Raw genomic sequence first — 19009 nt, forward strand, 5'->3', positions numbered from 1 at the left:
GTGAATGTCCTCTGAAGCAACCCCAGTAGAGACATGAGTTCATTTGTGACTCAGTATTTATATAATACTGTCACTGGTGTCACTGTAGTCCATAAATATTTGTTGTCTATTGACCCTGCAGGATTTTGCTGATTATAAATATTTTGAGACATATCTGATGTATTGTTTTGGCATAATGTAATAATTCCGTTGGTAATGATAACAATAATAACTGCAATCATCACACAATGAAGCGTAAAGTAATAAACCATTCCTTGTACTTCTGATATCATTTTACTCACGTCAAAGATGAAGCAATGGCTCATATGTCAATAAAACAGTTTTAATAGGTTTAAGTGTTATGAATCATGTTTGATAAAACAATGTAGTGACATAAGCAAGCATTTGCTCTCTACTTCTTACATATGAGGGCACAGTAGAATTGCAGTAAGGAAATATAACACTGTATATCTAGGTGTGTCAATAGTCTGCTAACACAGATCAGATTAAATGTGTGTCAGCAGTCTCAAACGACTGAAAGCCCCTAGAAAGTCACTAAACAAACGTTCTGCAGCTAGGACTCTGGTATCTATTTTGAGTATATGAAATTTGATAGGCTATTTAATATCTACATTATTAATCCTACTTTTCACATTTTATTATTTAATATTATTTAAAATTGTCGACACCGATAGCAATGCGCCAGCATATGCGCCATTGCACTACGGGCTTCCCGAGTTCAAATCTTTTTTCTTTCTTTTTTTTGACAAAGACATTTTTCAATAATAGTTTACAGAAAACACAGAGACAGTTATAATTTCATAACCACTTTTACTGAAAAATTATGGCATACATTACATTAATGATTAGTTTGTGCTTTCAAGGCTGCTCTTTCTAAAGCTACACTCTCTAAAGGTACTAATATGTACATGTACTATATACATAACGTACTACATGCTTTTACTAATATGTACTTTTAAAGTACTAATATGTACCTTCAAGGAACTAATTTGTACCAGTTATGGGAAATAAGATACAAAGACATTTTTTTCTGAGGGTGACAATCACAAGTCATTCTCACTTCGTCTATGTCAACAAATGACATGATCTTATCTGGCTGACAATTTTAAAAAGTCGACAAGTCGACAAGCAGAATTCACAAACCAAATGTTTAGGTTTGCAAAAATAAAATGCATGTACACTTTAAAAAATACATATATAGATACAACACAAGTGACTCACGCTTAAGCCCTGTTTTTGAGGCCTTATGAAGGCAGTAGTGCCATCCAAAGTAAGTTAATGGGACTGGTCAATATAATGTTTAAATTCTGGTAAATGGCCTTCAACTGACTATAACTTTGAGGTGAAAGCATATTTAAATCAACAATAATCTCATCTGAGATCTGCAGTTGAGAAATATAACTGACAACGTCACTTAATTGTCAACAGGATATGCAGCAATTTTAAGAAACCACATATTTTATACATTTTCAGAGAGAATTGTATGCCTTTCACTGAGAAAACCCCCTGCTTGTCTAATGTTCCACTTGCTTCATTTAGTTGTGGAAGTGGAAAAGACACTCTCAGCTAATTTGTAACTAATCGCTTTATGAGGAGATTTTTCAGTCAAGATTTCAGTGAGTCACAGTGACAAAAAGATCATAAGACACAGTCAAGATGGATAATTATCCTCTAATTTATATGAGAGCTTGAAGAACAAGTTTTGCATGTGAAAACATGAGCATGATCGTTATGAAATAAAAGGCGTGTGACATTAACGGCACATAAACTACCGTTCAAAAGTTTGTAATGTCTTTGAAAGTCTCTTATGCTCACCAAGCCTGCATTTATTTGATCAAAAATACAATAAAACAGCAATATTATAAAACATAATAAAATTTAAAGTAATATTTTTCAATGTAAATATATTTAAAGTATAATTAATAATATTCCTGTGATTGCAAAGCTGAATTTTCAGCAGTCTTCATCCTTCAGAAATCAGTCTAATATTCTGATTTGCTGCTCAAAAATTGTTTCTTATTACTATCAGTGTTGTGCAAACAGTTGTGCTGCTTAATATTTTTGTGGAAAATATGAAAACATTTTTATTCCGGATTCTTTTTTAAAAATAACAGCATTTATTTGAAATAGAAATCATGTGTAACATTATAAATGCCTTTACTGTCACTTTCGATCAATTTAGTGTGCCCTTGCTAAATAAAAGTAATAATTAAAAACAAAAAAATACTTACTGACCACAAACTTTTGAAAAATAATGTACAGACATTGACCAATTTAATCAAATATTTTTAACATTAAAATGTGTGAATGTCCACCCATCCTTGCTGAAAAGTCCAGCATGAACCAGCATCTCAACAAGAACTTAGTTATATTGATCCACCAAACCAGTACAAAGCAGTCTGTACCGCATGGAACGTGCACGCTGGTCTAAACTTGTCTTTTCAGTGGGGATTATTTGCAATCGGCAGAAACACCTGTTAAACTGTGATCAGTGAGGTCATGATTATGTTTTGCTGCCTCACAGTGAGTTCAGTCAATAAACTACATTGGCTCATGTAATGTTTGTGAGGGCATTTGAATCACCCTTGATTTCACCCTATGAAAATAAAGACTTGCAATTATTTCACATCATGGCAGTACAAATGATTCTACTGAACATTTTGGGGATTAATACTGGACAGCTAAACATATCAGACTTTCAAGCATCTGGCATGATGTAAACATCCTCAGAGATTTCAGCCTGATCTGGATGGAAGAGGGCGGGATCATTGCTGTAGATTGCATCATGTGGATCACACTGCAGGTATGCTTGATGGTCTCTAAATGGGGGCAAAAGTGAAATTCAGTTCTTGGAAACTCAATCAAATCCTTTTAACCCAATAAATATTGCTGCAAAATAAAAATTCCTTGAATGTAACTCTCTCTGACTGTTATTGCCACACATTCAGTATGTCACTGTGATCTTGCAAAACAGATAGCAAATAAAACTTCACAGGAAAATCCTTTTCTACTCTAAAGACTTTTCAGCCTTCTCATCACCCAGTTTCTATTGATCTACATTAGCGCAGTGGCTTACACACGTATACAGATTTAACTTTACCTGTGTGTGTCCTCACTTTGTACAGTCCTCTGAAATTCGTACTGATTGGACTGTCCACTATGAAGGTTCTCATAGATTGGGCACTGGGGTGCGGGCTGATGTCCTCCAGCATATCCACTGTACGGAGACTCCCTGGAATGCCCATCGTGGCTCTTATCTTGGCTCTTAAGTTTGTTAGATATCTCAATATCCACAGATTTTCTGTGTCGAAACCAGAAAAACACTGCTATCCCCACCAGCAGCAAAGCCACAAAGCATATAGGCAAACCAACAGCAAGTCCTTTTAGGGAGCTGCTGTGAGGAAAGTGATCCTCTGTAGAATTATTACGTGTGCTATTATCATCCATTGCCTTAAAAAAGATAGAAAAATTATATAATTACATCTATAGTGAAAGCAAACACTCAAAGAAAACATCTATGTATTTCACAAGAGAAAGTGATTTTAGTACTGTGTGATGTACACTGAAATTCATCAAATCAACATTGAAACAATTATTTGTACTTATGTAACTCAAATGAATCTTTCATAATGGAAATAACCTTACCGTATCGTGTAGATGAAACTATATCACCTATGTCTGTATCACGGTAGCGGACAGAAATGGTCAAGCTGCCGTTTGCCGTTTCTTTTTTGCAGAAAGAGCCTGAAAGTTCCTCTTTCATTGCAATAGTCATGCAACCTGGAAATTCACCCCCCACCCCCCCCACAAATCATTCTTCCTGCTGACTTCCTATAAACAGTTGTACATCTGCTCTGAAAATTAGAGTTGTGGGTTCATGTTAATAGGAGCTTGATATGCAAATAATAGCTGATCATAACCTCTCAAACTTTACCAGTATTTTGTAAATTATGGCATATATTTTAGCCTATTGTCATCCACCACTAATCACAAAGCCTTCAAAAATAAAAAGTTTAAATCATGTTAAAAGCAAATAGATTAACAATGTATGCCACACTGGATAGTTTCATTAACAGAAAGAATGTGGCAATTTAGAATATACAGAAATGAAAGCAGATTTACCAGACCAAGGCTTCAAACTGAAGATCAAAAGAAGAAAAAAAGAAAAGAAAAAAAAGTAGCTCAGATGTTCTGGGTAACGCTGACAGACTTTTGAACATCCTCTATGAAAAGGAGGAACTTGGTTTATTCTAACATTGCGAGACCAGAAAGCACAATAATGCTTTTTTTTCTCACAGGTTTTTGCTGGGACTAATATACATAGTATACATTGTGGCTTCAAAAAGAGGGCAAAGCAATGTCAGAATACAGCTCAAGTTATGGTCAATGTCCTTATCTTTTGAGCATATATCACCCCCTGGTGTTAAAAATATAAAAATAGTGCATTTGCCCTAAAACTCGAATTTGTTTACGATTCTTCATTTTTGTTAGTGGGCAAACGGTGAGGATGAAATAGGGTCATTATGTTTGGAAATAACTACATCATTCTTGATTTAAAGAACAACACAGTTTAATCACTTGGTGTGTCACTCTGAGGCCCGTTCTTGTTCTGGATAATGTTGACTAGCATCAACCGCTGGAAAAACCCCTTACTCCAATCCAATTTACATCCATGATCTGGGGAAAATAATTCCGGTTTCATTGGAAATAGCTTTTTAAAGATGTTGTGTTAGTAGTTCAAACAAAACAGACAGCTTTGTTTGACTACTTTGCCTAAACTAGTAGACAAAACTTTGAAAACAGGATTTTACAGTGTTAGCTTTGCTCTAGATGGATAAACAGAGGCTAAATGGGTTCTTAACTGTAGCCTATTAGTTAGTCTTAGAAAACAAAAGCTCCATCTTCAGGTCGCAAGGATTTTACTTCTTTGTATCTGTTTTCATTTTCAGGACTGTGATACAGAAAGATTGCTTATAAAAAATATTTAATCAAGAATCGTGAAACACTGCATTGGCCTATTGAAGTAAAATGATGGCTGCAACTGACATTGACATCCACTGCACATTTTGCACAACATCTCAGTAATATTTTGGTGAGGTGTTATCTTGACTATATCTCTATTAAAAATTCCCAAGCTACTATAAAAAACTTCCTTTTTACATGCAACATGCTTGCTGTGGTTATGTTTAACAGCATTTTACAAAAGAGTTAAAAGATTTTAATTTCATATGACTGCATGAAACTATTTATTTATTTATTAAAAAAAAAGCAACATGCTTTATGTATTACATGCTTTATGTATTATGCATGCTTTGAACAAGCATGCATAATACATGTCTGAGTGGACCCGACATCTAACAACATCAGTGCAGACAGTAAGTTTGCAATATTTTCTTCATTACACTCTAAAAGATAGCAGATCAACGTTCTTCGGCTTGCAACTATTGCAGAACCCGTTTTTGGTGCTAAATAGAACCCTTTTATAAAGAGCCATGCTTTAAAATTCCTTGCGCTGGGACCATACAGCATAGAGGTGCGTCCCCTGGGTGGTGGATAGGGGATCCCTCATGTGGGGGGTACACCGAATAATACGGAATAAGGTGTCATGAACCAACGTGGTCTAAGGGAAGGAAACCCTGACAGAAAACCACTGGTCCTCCTAGTAAGGGGGTTGGGCAGCAGGCTAACAACCTTCTCCCGTCAAAAAATGATTGTTACAGATACCATGGACATTACAGATAGAAGGAACCAGGGTGAAGCTAAGATGCCAGTGATGGCAGTAAGACAGCGTGGGGTAAAAGCCTTCGGGAAGCTCAATGTCCGATGACATCTATGACATGCTTTGAAATTGCTATAGAAAACATTAATAGTATTATAAAGATAATAGTATATTTTCTAAATATTATTTATTAATATTGGTTTTAACTCTTCTACCTGTAAATCTTGTCTTTCAGGGTTGTACCATCTATTTGTGTTTTACAGTTAAAAAAAAAAATGTCAGCAAGCCATGTCAATTAGGTATTTTTATTTTTTATTAACATGGGAAATAGCCAAAGTGATGCATTAACTGAATGCATTAATACATTATAACCTACACTGAATATGAATAAATACATAAATCTTTTCTCCATACTATGGACATCAGTGGGGACCATCAACTGTTTGGTTACCCATATTCTTCAAAATATCTTCTTTTCAACAGAAAAAAAGAAACTCATACAGGTTTGGAATAACTGGAGGGTGTGTAAATGATAACAGAATTTTCACTTTTGTGCCCACTTCTCCAGAACCCCAGCCCGATCAAGCCCCTACTTCCCCCAAATAAATTTTTTTTGGGGGGGGGGGTAGTAGGGCTCCTGCCGTAGATGCTGGGGCCGCAGCCTCGGAGGCAGTCCCGCCATGGCCTCCCGAGTCCCCTGACCCCCCCCCCCCTGGAAGGGACCAGGAGACATAACAGATGGCCTCCAGTAAATGTCAGTCCTGTCTTCCTGTGTCTTGTGTTTCCCCTCCTCTCGTGGCCATATTTCGTTAGTTCCTGTTCCTGTCCCCGTTTAGGTTAATTTAGTTTATTAGTCCCCAGCTGTGTGTCATTATCTAATTTATAAGTTCCCTGCCTCTGTGTCCGGTCTCAATCCTCATTCTATGATTGTCTTTCCGTGTCTCCAGCGTTCCCAGAGTTTGGATGAATAAAGTCAATGTTTTGAAAAGTTCCTCTCCTCCTTGTTCCCTGGCTCCTTGTGGCCAAACTCAATCCTCTCATCAGTGAAGACAAAAGAAAACGCACTTGGAATTTACAAAAAAAGCATCTAAAGGACCCTCAGTCTCCGAGAAACAAGATTCTCTGGTCTGATGAACCTCAATTCTAAGCATCATGTTTGAAGAGAACCAGCTCTGCTCATCACCTGCAGAGTACCATCACAAAAGTAAAGTGTTCTGGTAGCAGCCTCAAGCTGTGGGGGTGTTTTTCAGCGGTAGGGACTGAGGGACTCATCAGAGTAGAAGACAAGCTCAGTGCACCAAAATATTGAGATAGCCTTAATGAAAACCCAGTCCAGAGCATTCAGAACCTCAGACTGGGCAGAAGGTTTACCTTCCAACAGGACAATGACCCTAAGCCACCAGCAAGAGTGGCTTATACATCTCTGTGAATGTCATTGAGTGGCCCAGCCACAGCCTGAGCTTGAACCCAATCAAATATTTCTGAAGAAACTTGAAAATGTGCATCTGACCCCATAGAAGCTGACAGAGCTTGAGAGGGGAAGAGGCGAGGAGAAGAATAGCAGATAATTGCCAAATGATGATGAGCAAAGCTTGTCGCATCAAACAAAAAAAGACTTGAGGCTGTAAAGGTGCTTCTGCTAAATATTTAGTCATATTTAGTGAATACTTATGCAATGTACTTAAAGTTTTTTTTTATTTTTTTTATAAATTTAAGAAGTTGTTACAATTCTGTTTTTGCCTTGTCAATATGGTGTATGGAGTGCAGATTGATGTGTGGAAAAAAAGTAATTTAAAGCAGTTCATGTGAGAACTTTTTGCCTAATGAACAATTTTCTATATAGCGACCAGTGAGATTCCCAAACGAACAGGCCTATATGAATTTATTTTATCCAATAAAACGGATATTTAAGCGAACCAAAACACTTATAAATTAATCTATAAACAAATAAATTGAAATCTGATAATAAAAAAATAAATAATAAATAAATTGATGTTTCCACATTTTTATTTGTTGTTTTATATTTTCTATCGTGAAGATTGAAGTACTCTAATGTATTGTAAAAAAGTCACGCCTTTGCAACATTTTGATTGATTTGTTATTCTGTAAAATAAATCCCATTATTTTACAACAGAAAGTGCAATAACTGCATTTTCCCCTAATATTAATTTCCCAATTTTCCATATTGTTGAATTGAAAGAATCAGAATTGCTAATTCCTTCTCATTTCTAATCTTCATTCGAGCTCATAATCCTCGCGCGCGCCCCAGATGTGCGTGTTCACTACACCCACGCGCACGGACGCGCGCACGCAGCAGCGTCTCATCGAAGGTAGAGCGGAGCCCAAGAGGAGTGAAACATGGCGACCTCGAATAATCCGCGAAAATTCAGTGAAAAGATCGCGTTACACAACCAGAAGCAAGCGGAAGAGACAGCTGCGTTCGAGGAGGTGATGAAAGACCTGAGCATTACTCGCGCGGCGCGTGTAAGTGTGACTGTTTTCTCTCTTCTGACAGCGTTGATCAGCAGAGCTGCGGGGCAGGATTTGTGTTGAAACGACACGCACTGAACCCGCCTGTCTGGACGTAAACAATAACAAACGCCCCTCTCCAGTGCGCCTTTATCTTTAGCGTTGATTTATAGGTCGCCTTCCAATGAACGCCATTGAGATATTTGATAATAAACAGACGATCACGACGAGGCCTTATAAAAGTTGCCGTGCTCACAGCTGCAGTGGAGGAGTGTGAATGGACCGAGCATGTGTGTTTGACAGCCACAGTACAGTCTCTCGCCATTATAGCTGACTGCAATCAAGGCCTTATCCAGTGGATTTTAGCATCTAAATATTAATTTCAGGTGTCATTCGTTCCCCTAGGCTTAAATCTGAATGTTACAAGCACTCAGTGAATAATTAAGCTATACACAGCAATGTATTTGCTCAGTTCAGCATTATTGCTCAGTGCATGTATGCCCAAAATAAGGACTTCAGCAAACTATGATGACCGGGTTGTGATTATACAGGCAGTGCTCTACTAATATCCCAATCAAGATCCAGGCTAAATACTGCCCATTTCAGAGCTCACGATTGTCTTTTGTTTTCTGTTTGATTTTTCAGTGTGTTCTTTTACAATGTTGGAACTTGGTATCAGTCATCATGCTGTATTCCTCATTTTTAAGTCCCATTGGACAAAAGTGTTAAATTACTGCATGATTTTTTCAGTGAATTGCATTTCTTAGTTGTAACTCTCCATAAACATTTGTCTCTTTTTTTTTTTTTTTTTCCAGTGTTTCAATCCATTTTTACCATTATTATTATTTATTTTTTAAAATCTGTGGCATATTTATGATAACATATGCCTGCCTAGTATGGTTTATTAGTGCATCTACAATATATAAGGCATCTGGTTGTTAAATCCAAATTCCAACTGCTTTGATTGTTGGTTATTTTCTTCAATTGATACTGATTATATAGCCAATTATCTTTGTATGTTTTTGACATCAGATGCAACTGGAGAGAGGGCTGTAGTAAAAATTAGCTAAAATATATTGGGCAGCTTGTTTAGGACTTTTATTTTTGGAAGATTTTTACACCTATTCCTTCCTGTTCATACCAAGGATGATAACAATACAGTTTTAATAATACTAGGTCTAATTCTATAAAAAAAAAAGTGAAGTGCACATGACAGCTATAACGATAACGACACAGAGGAACATATTTTTTGGAATCACATTTTTTTTCCGTTGAACAAGATTGACAGTTAATAAGAGTTTGAGCATTTAAAGCGTAAACTGGCATAATTGCACACACACTTATAATAAATAGAATGTTATCATGTTTGGTGTGGATGAATGCTAATATAGTTATCATTACAAGATTTCCCTTCTTGTGTCCTTACTTAATGACATAATGGTGATTTATAATCAGAAGCCCCTTTGGGTAATTTTACTTATATATTGTCTCACAGTTTTTGGTTGTTTTCTTTCTTGCAGTTACAATTACAGAAGTCTCAGTATTTACAGCTCAGTCAGAACCGAGGACAGTACTATGGCGGTTCTTTGCCAAATGTTAATCAGATTGGAAACACCACCATTGACCTTCTCTTTCAGGTGAGGAGCACTTTGACAGGTGAAATTAAGAATGCATATGTGGAATGTAAGTTGTGTACTGACTTCTTTAAGTTTGTTGGTTTTCATCAGACTCCTTTTCAGAATTCGGGATTGGACACAAGCAGAACAACTCGTCACCATGGGCTGGTGGACAGGGTCTACCGGGACAGGAATCACATCACGTCGCCACACCGCAGACCTCTCTCTGTGGACAAACATGGCCGTCAAATATCCTTGATGAGTCTACTCATGAATGCAGACAGATGTTTTGGTCTGTGTGGCCTACGAAAGCATATTTGTTTCAAATGTCTGCGATTCACTTATTCTGACATTATGAAGTCCTTAATGTTGAATCTCACATTGATAGCTGTCCATATGCCTCTGTGTATCTGTCACCCCCACCTGATACCAGCTGGAGGAGGTGAGAGTTTATACTCGCACAGTCTGCTTGCATGTGCTGAAGACTGTACATATGTGCAGGAGTGGTAGCTGTTGAAATTGCATGTCAGTAATTATTTGTCATAGCTAACATTTACTAATGTTTACATAACAATTTCTAAGATATCTTATTAAGTTGTAGTTTGAATATTTAATGTCAGTAATTATCTAAAATATCTTTATATCCTTTGTGGTGAAATTTAAACATTTAATTGTAGTAAAGGGAGACCATTGCCTTATGGGATTCTTTCATTTCTTTGTGTTTGTTTTGCAGGACCAACTCAGACTCTGCCCTGCATCAGAGCACTTTGAACCAAAACCCACAAGATGCTTTTGCAGGAGGGTCTCAAGATTTGCAGCCAAAACAAGGTTAATAAAATGTTTATTTTATAATTTTTTTATTGCAAAATTTTTTATTGGTGGTGGTGATGGCGCAGTGGATAAGACACATGCCTTTGGTGTGAGAGACCCGGGTTCGAATCCACTGTGAGACACCAATGTGTCCCTGAGCAAGACACTTAACCCCTAGTTGCTCCAGAGGCGTGCGACCTCTGACATATATAGCAATTGTAAGTCGCTTTGGATAAAAGCGTCAGCTAAATGAATAAATGTAAATGTAAATTGTGTTATGGTCTATTAAATGCTTTCATCAATAAGGTTAAATGTTGCAATGAACTGTCAGATTTTTACTACACTTGTTTCAGTGTATGATTTCATCCCTCTCTTTGTACTAGTTCTTCTTCTCACTATGCTAGGAACAGGCGAACCTGAATGTGACATGGACAAAGAAGGTCAAAAGCAGATATGGGATCACAAAAAGGTACATTTAGAAATAGATTTCTTTAATATGAATTTCGTGGAATCTTTTATCAATGAAGTATTTATCATTTTTTTATAGACTATTTCACCAAGGCCCAAGTCAAACAAAATACCTGGAATCAAGTAAGTGTGGTTTCATTGGATTTTCTTACTGACACTGATAGTGTAAAGTGATGTAAAGTAGGTGAATGGAAGGGCCATGCAGCACTTATCATTTGGAGATTGAAGAGTCAAGGTCATTTGAGCAAACAATTATCAATTTATTATCCCAACCCAACAGCCATCTAGTCATATCTACTCCTTTATAACAGCCATGTTTTAACACAACATAATCGGTACAATTGCCTCTTTCTGTTGACATATCTATTTATCCCAGTTCCTTCTAACGTCCCTCATGTCATTTCCCCAGCATATTTCCATCTCCAGATCAGGAAATGACTGCATCTCTAATCCCAGCGGCATACAACACGGGCGGCTCTCTGCCAGACCTGACCAACATCCAGATTCCCCCTCCTCTCCCCACACCACTGGACCCTGATGACTCCTCGTTCTCTCTCAGTGCCTCCAACAGCACTGGCAACCTGGCCAACACTCACATGGACCTCACGTCTGTCAGCCAAGGTGATTCTCACACGCATATGCATTAGGGCAGTGGGTCTCAGTCCTTTTGACTCCAAGGCCCCCATGTAGGTTAATAGGTTTTCACTGGTACATCTGCTGTTATGACAAGTTTTGAAAACTAACTAAAATAATTATAATTTATGTGATTCAGAATTCCAGAAATTGTAAAAGCTGAATGGTTTTCAGGGACTTAATGAAAACAACTTTTTCTAACCTATGAATTTACATAACTTTTCTATTTTCAAGCTCAAATTTATTTCTGTAACACATTTAAAACAACATTGGTTGACCAAAGTGCTGTACATAACACATGAACATAGTTAAAATAAGTAAAAAGCACAATAAAAAGATTTTTTTGTTATTATAATAGTACGTACATTTAACGTGTAACAAGGACACCTTAAAATAAAGTTTTAAAGTTTGGTTTAAGCAGTCTAGTGGGATTGTGAATAAGATTATGTTTGAGAGGTATTTGGGGGCTAAATTATTAAGGTCTTTATAAACAAATAGCAAATTTTGAAAAATCAATGCGGTATTGAACCAATGCAAAGAGTGTAAGATGGGTGTAATATTATTCTGTTTATTGCCCATAAGCAAACGAGCAGCCTTATTTTGGATTATTTGAAGATGGTAAATGGAAGAGACAGGCAACCCATAAAACAATCAATTACAATAATCAAGCCATGACGAGATAAAAGCATGGTTAACAATTTCAAAGCCTTTTCTACATAAGAAAGGTTTGCCTTTGGCTAGGGATGAAGGTGATAAAAGCTTGAGCTAACAATAGCATTCATTTGCTACTTTTGAGATAAAATGTTTGTAATTTACTGGAGAAAGATTTAAAAAAATTAATATTACTTTTCTGCACAGTAAAAACAATTTGTGCTTGGCATAACTAGAAAAATGTATGTTGCTTATAAAAAAAATGCACACATTGTTTTAAGATTTTATTACTGTACATGTTATATAGAAATCACAATTTTAAAATTAGGCTACCTCATAAATCCAGGTTTTTCTAGACTGTGGAAATTCTGTTTTTGTTAAAAAAAAATACACTTATTGAGGGGGTGAAATAATCTTAATTTATCTCAAACATGCTTAATTAAATGCTTGTTTGTGTTAATTAAAATTATTTGAAGTTATCTTGAGGCCCCGTCCCTCTGTTTGAGAACCACTGTTTTAGGATATGTATTTGTGTGTAAAGAGATCCTGTGCTGTTACTGTAATAACACTCTGATTATGAAGGCTAACTTTGGACATTTGTGGGCAACATAAGCCCAAATATTGTATTATATATGTGTTAGATGCCACTTTATTCTCTCTCTGGTTAAAACAATCTAATAACTCTTGTCTGCTAGCTTCTAACATTTTATCAAATTTGATATCTTATCTAAATGGATTTTCACACACATTGAAAATCATTAGTAGCTATTTATTCAACATCTGAGAAGGGTTGCCCCAGCCATTCATACATTTTTACATAAATTGGAAAGTACAATCCACACTAGAGGCTTACTAACTACTAGCTGGATGGTAACTAACTCTGTAGTGAATTCTGTTGTTAGTAGGTTGTACATTTTTTTCTTTTTTTTTTTATGGTTGATTTTATTTTAGGGTTGACTTTATATTATGTCAACATTATCATGTATGTCTAAAGGATTAAAGTCTGTCTTTACTCTCATTATGTGTGGCCTCAGCCCAGCCCACAGCGACAGTTAGCGTTCAGCGGCGCCATGAGAATGTAGTTCCCCTGATCCTCAACACAGACTCCCAGCAGCACCCGAGTCTTCAGCAGCTGTCGCCCACCCTCTCTCCTCCGCTCACTCTCGCACAGGTAACACTGCTCTCATTCCTTCAAGTGTTGAGCTGGTCTTACAGAAGAAACATTAGATGCTAATCTAATCACTCAGATGTTAATAGATCTGGATCTGTGTTGAATAGGCGGTGGCAATAGACGCCATGACGCTGGAGCAGCAGTTGGCTCAGTATGCGTTCTTCAGTCAGCCGTCCACACAGACACAGGGGGTCGGTGGGCTTCCTCAGCTCCAGCAGAACACCCAGCTGCCATCTGTTTCTGGCAGCCAGACACAAACCTCTGTGGGCATTGATATTAACACGGTAAGATCACATCTTAACACTTACCTCCATGTACGGTCTGTCAATCAGATCATACAGGGCACTAAATGGTTTAATTTAACTTAAAATGATAACAAATACTGTACCAGTCAAATATGTGGGCATACTACTCATTACACACAAATGCAGAAAATAGCAATAATGAGTATGTAGTGGGGAAAAGAAGCTAAATCAAAATTGTTCTAAATTTGAGCTTATTTTAAGTCAGCTCCCTTTCTCTCTGCACCTTCCGTTTTACTCACTAGTTTATTTTTAATGATGGGTAAATTAAGAAACGTGATATAAAGTCACAGCAATTTGACTTTAATATTTTCTGGTCAATCTTCAGCCATTTAAAAAAAAAAAAAAAAGAAAAGAAAAATACCACTACCGTTCAGAAGTTTGGGGTAAGTAATAAAAAGATTTACTTATTCAGCAAGGATGCATTAAATTCAAGACATTTATAATGTTTCAAAAGATTTCTTTCCAAATCAAGTTCCTTGGAACTTTGTTTATTAAAGAATCCTGAAAAAATCTATCATGGTTTCCACAAAAATATTAAGTAGCACAACTGGTTTCAACATTGATAATGGTACGATTTTTTTCTTGAGCAGTAAATCAGCAAATTACAATGATTTCTGAAGGGTCATGTGAAGACTGAAGTATTGGCTGTTGAACTCTGCCATTACAGGAATAAATGGTGTTTTAAAATATATTTAAATTGAAAACAGCTATTTGCAATATTATTTAATATAAATAAAATATATTTTAATAAAAAATATAAATTGTAATATTATTTCACGATATTGCTATTTTTTACAGTATTTTTGATCAAATAAATGCAACCTTGGTGAGCATAAGAGACTTCTTTCAGAAACATTGAAAATTCTTACCGACCCCAAACTTTTGAACGGTAGTGTATGTAGATTAACTTTATATTATCTGTAAATTTAATTTCAAGCATATATGGATAGGCATTTAGAACAAACGTTTTAAAATCATAAAAAAAAAACAATTCAAACACATCCAAAGTCAGACATTTGACTGGTAGAGTAAGTAATGAATTTTAACAAGCAGTGTTCTTTCTTTCTCAGTTCTCAGTTTTTAACACCTCCACAGTCTTGACAGAATGAAGAAATCTGAATATCAATTTCCATTTGTAAAGAATCAGTGGTCTTATAATAACAAGATCATTTAGCCGATGTCCTAGTAAAAATGTCCTGGCTGCAGAGTTTACATGACAAGAGACATTGTAAATTGTTGAGAGCCACAGGCCACATACCCTGAGTCAGAGGTCCCCTACAGGGGCTCCGCTGGTCTAACTTGGTGTTGTCCCATATAGGCTGCTTCCCTCCAGCAGTACCGCTGTAGGGTGGGGTCTTCGGCCAATCAGTCTCCAACCTCTCCGGTCTCCAATCAAGGCTTCTCTCCGGGGGGCTCGCCTCAAGTAAGGGCGAATCCAGCAGCCACTGCTTCCTCCTGTAGTTTGTTTTGTTTGGAGCCGATCTGGAGCCTGTCCCTTTAGCTGCTCTGTGTGTCCAAGTCCAGTCGTGTCTCCCAGTCTCTCTGATCCCGGCTGCTTTGCTGTGTGTCTGAGCACCACTTACTCGTTCTGTGTATCATGCTGAGTAGCATTATAGGCCAATTTTAATGTACGCCATACTCAAAGTGCCATTTCTGTTATGCATCCTTTCACCGGATCATGTGCATATTATGCATTTTGAGCAAGATTGATGGTTGCATCAGTATGACACAAATTATTGTCCTTTGAAAATGTTTAATTATTGTATTATAAATGCTTTGAACCATGGAATAATTACAGATTTGAGGAGTAATATTTCAAAATTAGACTTCTGTGTAGAAAAAAAAAACAAACAAATATTCAATACGATCTACCAGCCAGTTCAGGTGCCAAGGCCAAGAAACTCACAAAAATAATGAGGTGGAAAAAAAGTATTTTCTAATTATTATTTTGGAGCAGGAATGAAAAAAAAAAAAAAATGCTTCAGCCAAAAGCCTTCCTAATGATTCATAGAAGAGACCTTTTTCAGAATGCAGACCTCTCCTTGTGTTTGTGTAAAAAGAAAGAAAATGTAGAAATACAGTATTTCATTAATTTTAAATGTACAAGTAAATTATTTTATAGATCAATAATGGCTCTGCAATCTAAACAACATACATTTTGTAAATTAATATTGCACTATATGCATGTAATTACATGGGATACTGAAATGCAACATTGAATTTATACAGTATGTATCAGAGGATCTCTGCTGTCTTTATCCAATAATGGACCTGAAAAAGGTTAGATAATCCTAGTTGATATTATCAGACAGAATTATATAGTCTTATTTTTTTTTAGTCACTTTGCCTTTAGCCAGGAGTGTCCAATCCTTCTCATGGAAGGTCAATGTCCAGCAGAGTTTAGCTTCAACATACTTGGCCGTCTGAAGACATTGATTAGCTCATTCAGATGTGTTTCATTAGGTTTGGAGCTAAATTTTGCAGGACAGTGGCCCTCGATTTTGCTTTGTTAGGATTCTATTAGAATCCAGATATAAAGTTTTAGAGTGGGAATAATGGTGAGCTACTCCCTCCACTTGGTCGCTAAAACCCATTTTGTGTGATTTTTTTTTTTTTTTTTTTTTTTTTTTTTTTTTTTTTTATATAGATATTTAGGCTTAGGTTTTTGTTCATCTGTTTCTTTAACAAGGTGTTACATTTCTGTAGAACACACTTGCAAAATATTTTTGTGTTTGAAATGAGCCAAAATGTCTTCATGTCAAACATGGTGATGCAGAATTGATGTTGTCATCATTGCAGAATTTTTAGTGGATTTTGATCCTGGTCTGAGCTAAAAATGTTGTTTTAGGGCCTTTGTGAGTGATTTGTAGTGATTATCTTGAGCCTCTTCGTGGTTGGTTATTTGTAATGTGTTCTTGTTTTAGCACTCATCGATTCTCGGAAGTGTCTTTGGTGATGCCTTTTATGACCAGCAGCTGTCCCCTCGGCAGACCAGCGCTTTGTCTCAGCAGGTGAGCTCATTATGCCCGTGGTATAAATTACTAGAATTGTACCTTAACTGCTTTAGCCCATCTGGAGGTTTCAAGCCACTGATCACATAAATATAACATTTTTGTGCATGTCTATCTGTTCATAAGAAGAATGAACCTGTCTATAAACAATTCATTCCTTGCTCCTTACATGTACAAGCCACTAGAGGGCAGCTGAAAGCTTTGAGATGACAGGCGAAGTGTTTTCTGTCAACTATTCTTCAATAGTGGCACAGTGGGAAAAGCACATGCTTACCACACAAAAGAGTCGTACAGGGACATAGATTTGAATCCGCCCTGCGTCATGTTCCAGTCCCAAATCCCCCACTTTCCCCCTTAACGTTTCTCCTTGCTCTTCTGTGTAATACAACAATGTCATGCTTTACCTGCAATTAGTTTTTAAAATGGCAACTCTTTTAATTTTATTTAAATTATGATATTATCCCTCATTCCTCCTAAAACTGTGTATCCTCTGATAATACCTCAATACTTTCATATAGATTATAATATATTGTAATATGTAAAATAATGTACATGATAATAAAAAAACTGAATGTAAATAAATATATTCAAAAGAACCATTGCTGCTGACAAATAGAAAAGGTTATGGATTTAGAAAAGGATTTCCATATTGCAATACCAATCTTCAAAGTCAGTCTTGATCCCAAAGATCTTCTTGCAAGATTTAAACTTAGGCCAATAAGCCAAGCAGGTTCTGTTAAGATAAATGTGTATTAAAGGTATACGTGGTAAGGTGTGTATAGATACACTATCATTCAAAAGGCTGGGGTGGGTACGATTTTCTTTGTTTGTGAAAGTGTTTTTGAAAGGCTGCACTTATTTTATAAAAAAAATATGGGAAAAAACAGTACGATTGTGAAATATTATTACAATTTAAAATGTTCTAACGTTTCTATTTGAATATCTTAGAAAAGCAAAACTGGCGATTACTCCAGTCTTTAGTGTCATAGGATCCTTCAGAAATCATTCATATATGCTGATTTGCTACTTAAGAAACATTTATTATTATTATATTGTCAACGTCATGCTGCTTAATATTTTTGTGTAAACAAATAATTTTTTGAGGATTCTTTAATGAATAGAAAGTTCAAAAGAACAGCATTTATTTGAAATAGAAATCTAATTAACTTCATAAATGACTTTTACTGTCACTTTTGATCAATTCAATGTGACTAAATAAAATGTATTTCTTTAAAAAAGATATAAATTCTACTACATGTGTGATTGTATCCAAAATTTGTATAAGTATCCAATGACAGGAACAGTATTTTAATTTTTAACTTGACAGAAAAAAAATTCTTCCATTTTTTGTGAACCTTTACTTTATAGTCATTGAATTTGTTTTGATTCTTTAGCTGGAGCAGTTTAACATGATTGAGAATCCCATCAGCTCAAACAGTCTGTACACTGAGGGATCCACTCTAAACTACTCTCAAGCTGCGATGCTAAACCTCACCGGGAGCCACGGCAACCTGCAGGATGCGCAGCAGCTAGGCTACAGCAGCCATGGAAACATCCCCAACATCATTCTCACAGGTATTGTACCTGCCCGGTTACATATTGCATAATATTGCATGTACCTTTGCTACACGTGTGCTGACGATGCTGCCGTGAAGCCAGGCATCAAAGAGGTCCCTCTAAAAGTTTAGCATATTATATTACCCATCTTTTAGTTCCAGGAGAATCTCCCCTGAGCCTATACAAAGAGATGTTCAACTCTCTGACAGGTGACGTGAGCTTTGACGCAGATTCCCAGTTCCCTCTGGATGAGCTGAAAATCGATCCGCTGACGCTGGACGGCCTGCACATGCTCAACGATCCAGACATGGTTCTGGCTGACCCTGCAACAGAAGATGCTTTCCGGATGGACAGGCTGTAATCTTTAGGTATACGATGTTAATTTGTCCTTCTTTGAGATTGGTGTGTTTAAATGGGAAAGAAGCAGCATGTCTGGGGGACACTTGACCCTGTTCCTCAAAGCCCATCCTCTGGGAAGAGATTGCTGAGAATGCTGCCACTGCATGCTTGGGGAAAAATGGGAAAGCAGTACTGCCACATCTAGCGAATCAACCTTTTGCGCAAGCAGCCCATCGTTTCTTAGGATAATACACTCGCAC

General features: G+C 36.7%; 2 protein-coding genes across 2 annotated transcripts; one reads left to right on the forward strand and one right to left on the reverse strand.

The window, feature by feature from the left end:
- Positions 1-794: 794 nt before the first annotated feature.
- Positions 795-3854, reverse strand: LOC306880802 (uncharacterized protein). Its single transcript, XM_079434570.1, has 3 exons — positions 3646-3854; positions 3101-3450; positions 795-2819 (listed from the first exon to the last, which is right to left on the reverse strand). Exons 2-3 carry the CDS (start codon positions 3445-3447, stop codon positions 2699-2701), a joined length of 468 nt encoding a protein of 155 aa, XP_079290696.1. The 5' UTR covers positions 3448-3450; positions 3646-3854; the 3' UTR covers positions 795-2698.
- A 4173-nt stretch (positions 3855-8027) lies between these two features.
- LOC306881722 (CREB-regulated transcription coactivator 1-like) lies at positions 8028-18918 on the forward strand. Its single transcript, XM_079435953.1, has 14 exons — positions 8028-8203; positions 9709-9825; positions 9916-10100; positions 10193-10246; positions 10538-10632; positions 10998-11083; positions 11162-11205; positions 11492-11703; positions 13401-13537; positions 13645-13821; positions 15161-15265; positions 16767-16853; positions 18248-18428; positions 18566-18918. Exons 1-14 carry the CDS (start codon positions 8078-8080, stop codon positions 18769-18771), a joined length of 1812 nt encoding a protein of 603 aa, XP_079292079.1. The 5' UTR covers positions 8028-8077; the 3' UTR covers positions 18772-18918.
- The last annotated feature ends 91 nt before the right edge of the window (positions 18919-19009 follow it).

Source organism: Barbus barbus (genome assembly GCF_936440315.1).
Source record: "Barbus barbus genome assembly, chromosome: 15".
Taxonomy (NCBI): Eukaryota; Metazoa; Chordata; class Actinopteri; order Cypriniformes; family Cyprinidae; genus Barbus; species Barbus barbus.